This window comes from Penaeus monodon, chromosome 20 (assembly GCF_015228065.2).
Source record: "Penaeus monodon isolate SGIC_2016 chromosome 20, NSTDA_Pmon_1, whole genome shotgun sequence".
In the NCBI taxonomy this organism is placed as follows: Eukaryota; Metazoa; Arthropoda; class Malacostraca; order Decapoda; family Penaeidae; genus Penaeus; species Penaeus monodon.
This window is the reverse complement of record NC_051405.1, coordinates 4,409,321-4,409,939: the sequence shown is the minus strand read 5'-3', so window position 1 is coordinate 4,409,939 and position 619 is coordinate 4,409,321. Positions and strand designations below refer to the sequence as shown.

The 619-nt window shown below is 41.2% G+C and overlaps 1 protein-coding gene across 2 annotated transcripts in view; it reads left to right on the top strand.

Moving 5' to 3' along the window:
• Positions 1-106: 106 nt before the first annotated feature.
• LOC119585597 overlaps positions 107-619 on the top strand; it is a gene marked incomplete in the record, with an annotated part of 11,397 nt that continues 10,884 nt past the window's right edge. For both annotated transcript variants that reach the window (XM_037934266.1, XM_037934265.1), the window contains 1 exon segment: positions 107-218. In XM_037934266.1, the coding sequence (XP_037790194.1) occupies positions 191-218 (28 nt within the window).

The window sequence follows — 619 nt, the reverse complement described above, 5'->3', positions numbered from 1 at the left end:
AGTGTGCATGTGTGCAAATAAAAAGGGACGATAAACTGCGGAATGGTGCGCGTGTGCAAATGCTTCGGGGCGTCTCACCCATATATAAGGGCGGCGAACTGGAGGGCGTCCGCACTACGTGATAGTCTGCCAGTGACGCTTTGCCCTGCTTTGCCCGCTCGTGTTTCCTCGACTTGTTACTGAGACAGTCATGCAGTCCCACCTTGAAGCGCGATTCGGTAAGATCCACGCGTTATCAGTTATCTTCTGTGCGAGGATATCGGTAAGTGGTCTTAAGCCTTTCTTGCACAAGTGGATAAAATAATTGGAAACTGAACATCATTCAATCTACATCAATAGGGTTTTATCATTAGTATTTTATCTTGATGATCTGTGATTAAGATGTATAGTTAACAGAAATTTATCAGTATAGAGTGAACCTGTGCCGTTAACCTTTTCCCTGCTCTGTTCATTTAATAGAGCATTCCTATTAGGTGCTGCTAAGTTGGAAGGAATTGTAATAACTAAACAGAACAGTATTTGTTTTCCGATGAACTAATAATCTGAAACCGCTCGAAGTGAAATGCAAATTAAACAGTGTACATTGTCTATGACCAGATACAATTTATTTCTCAAAATT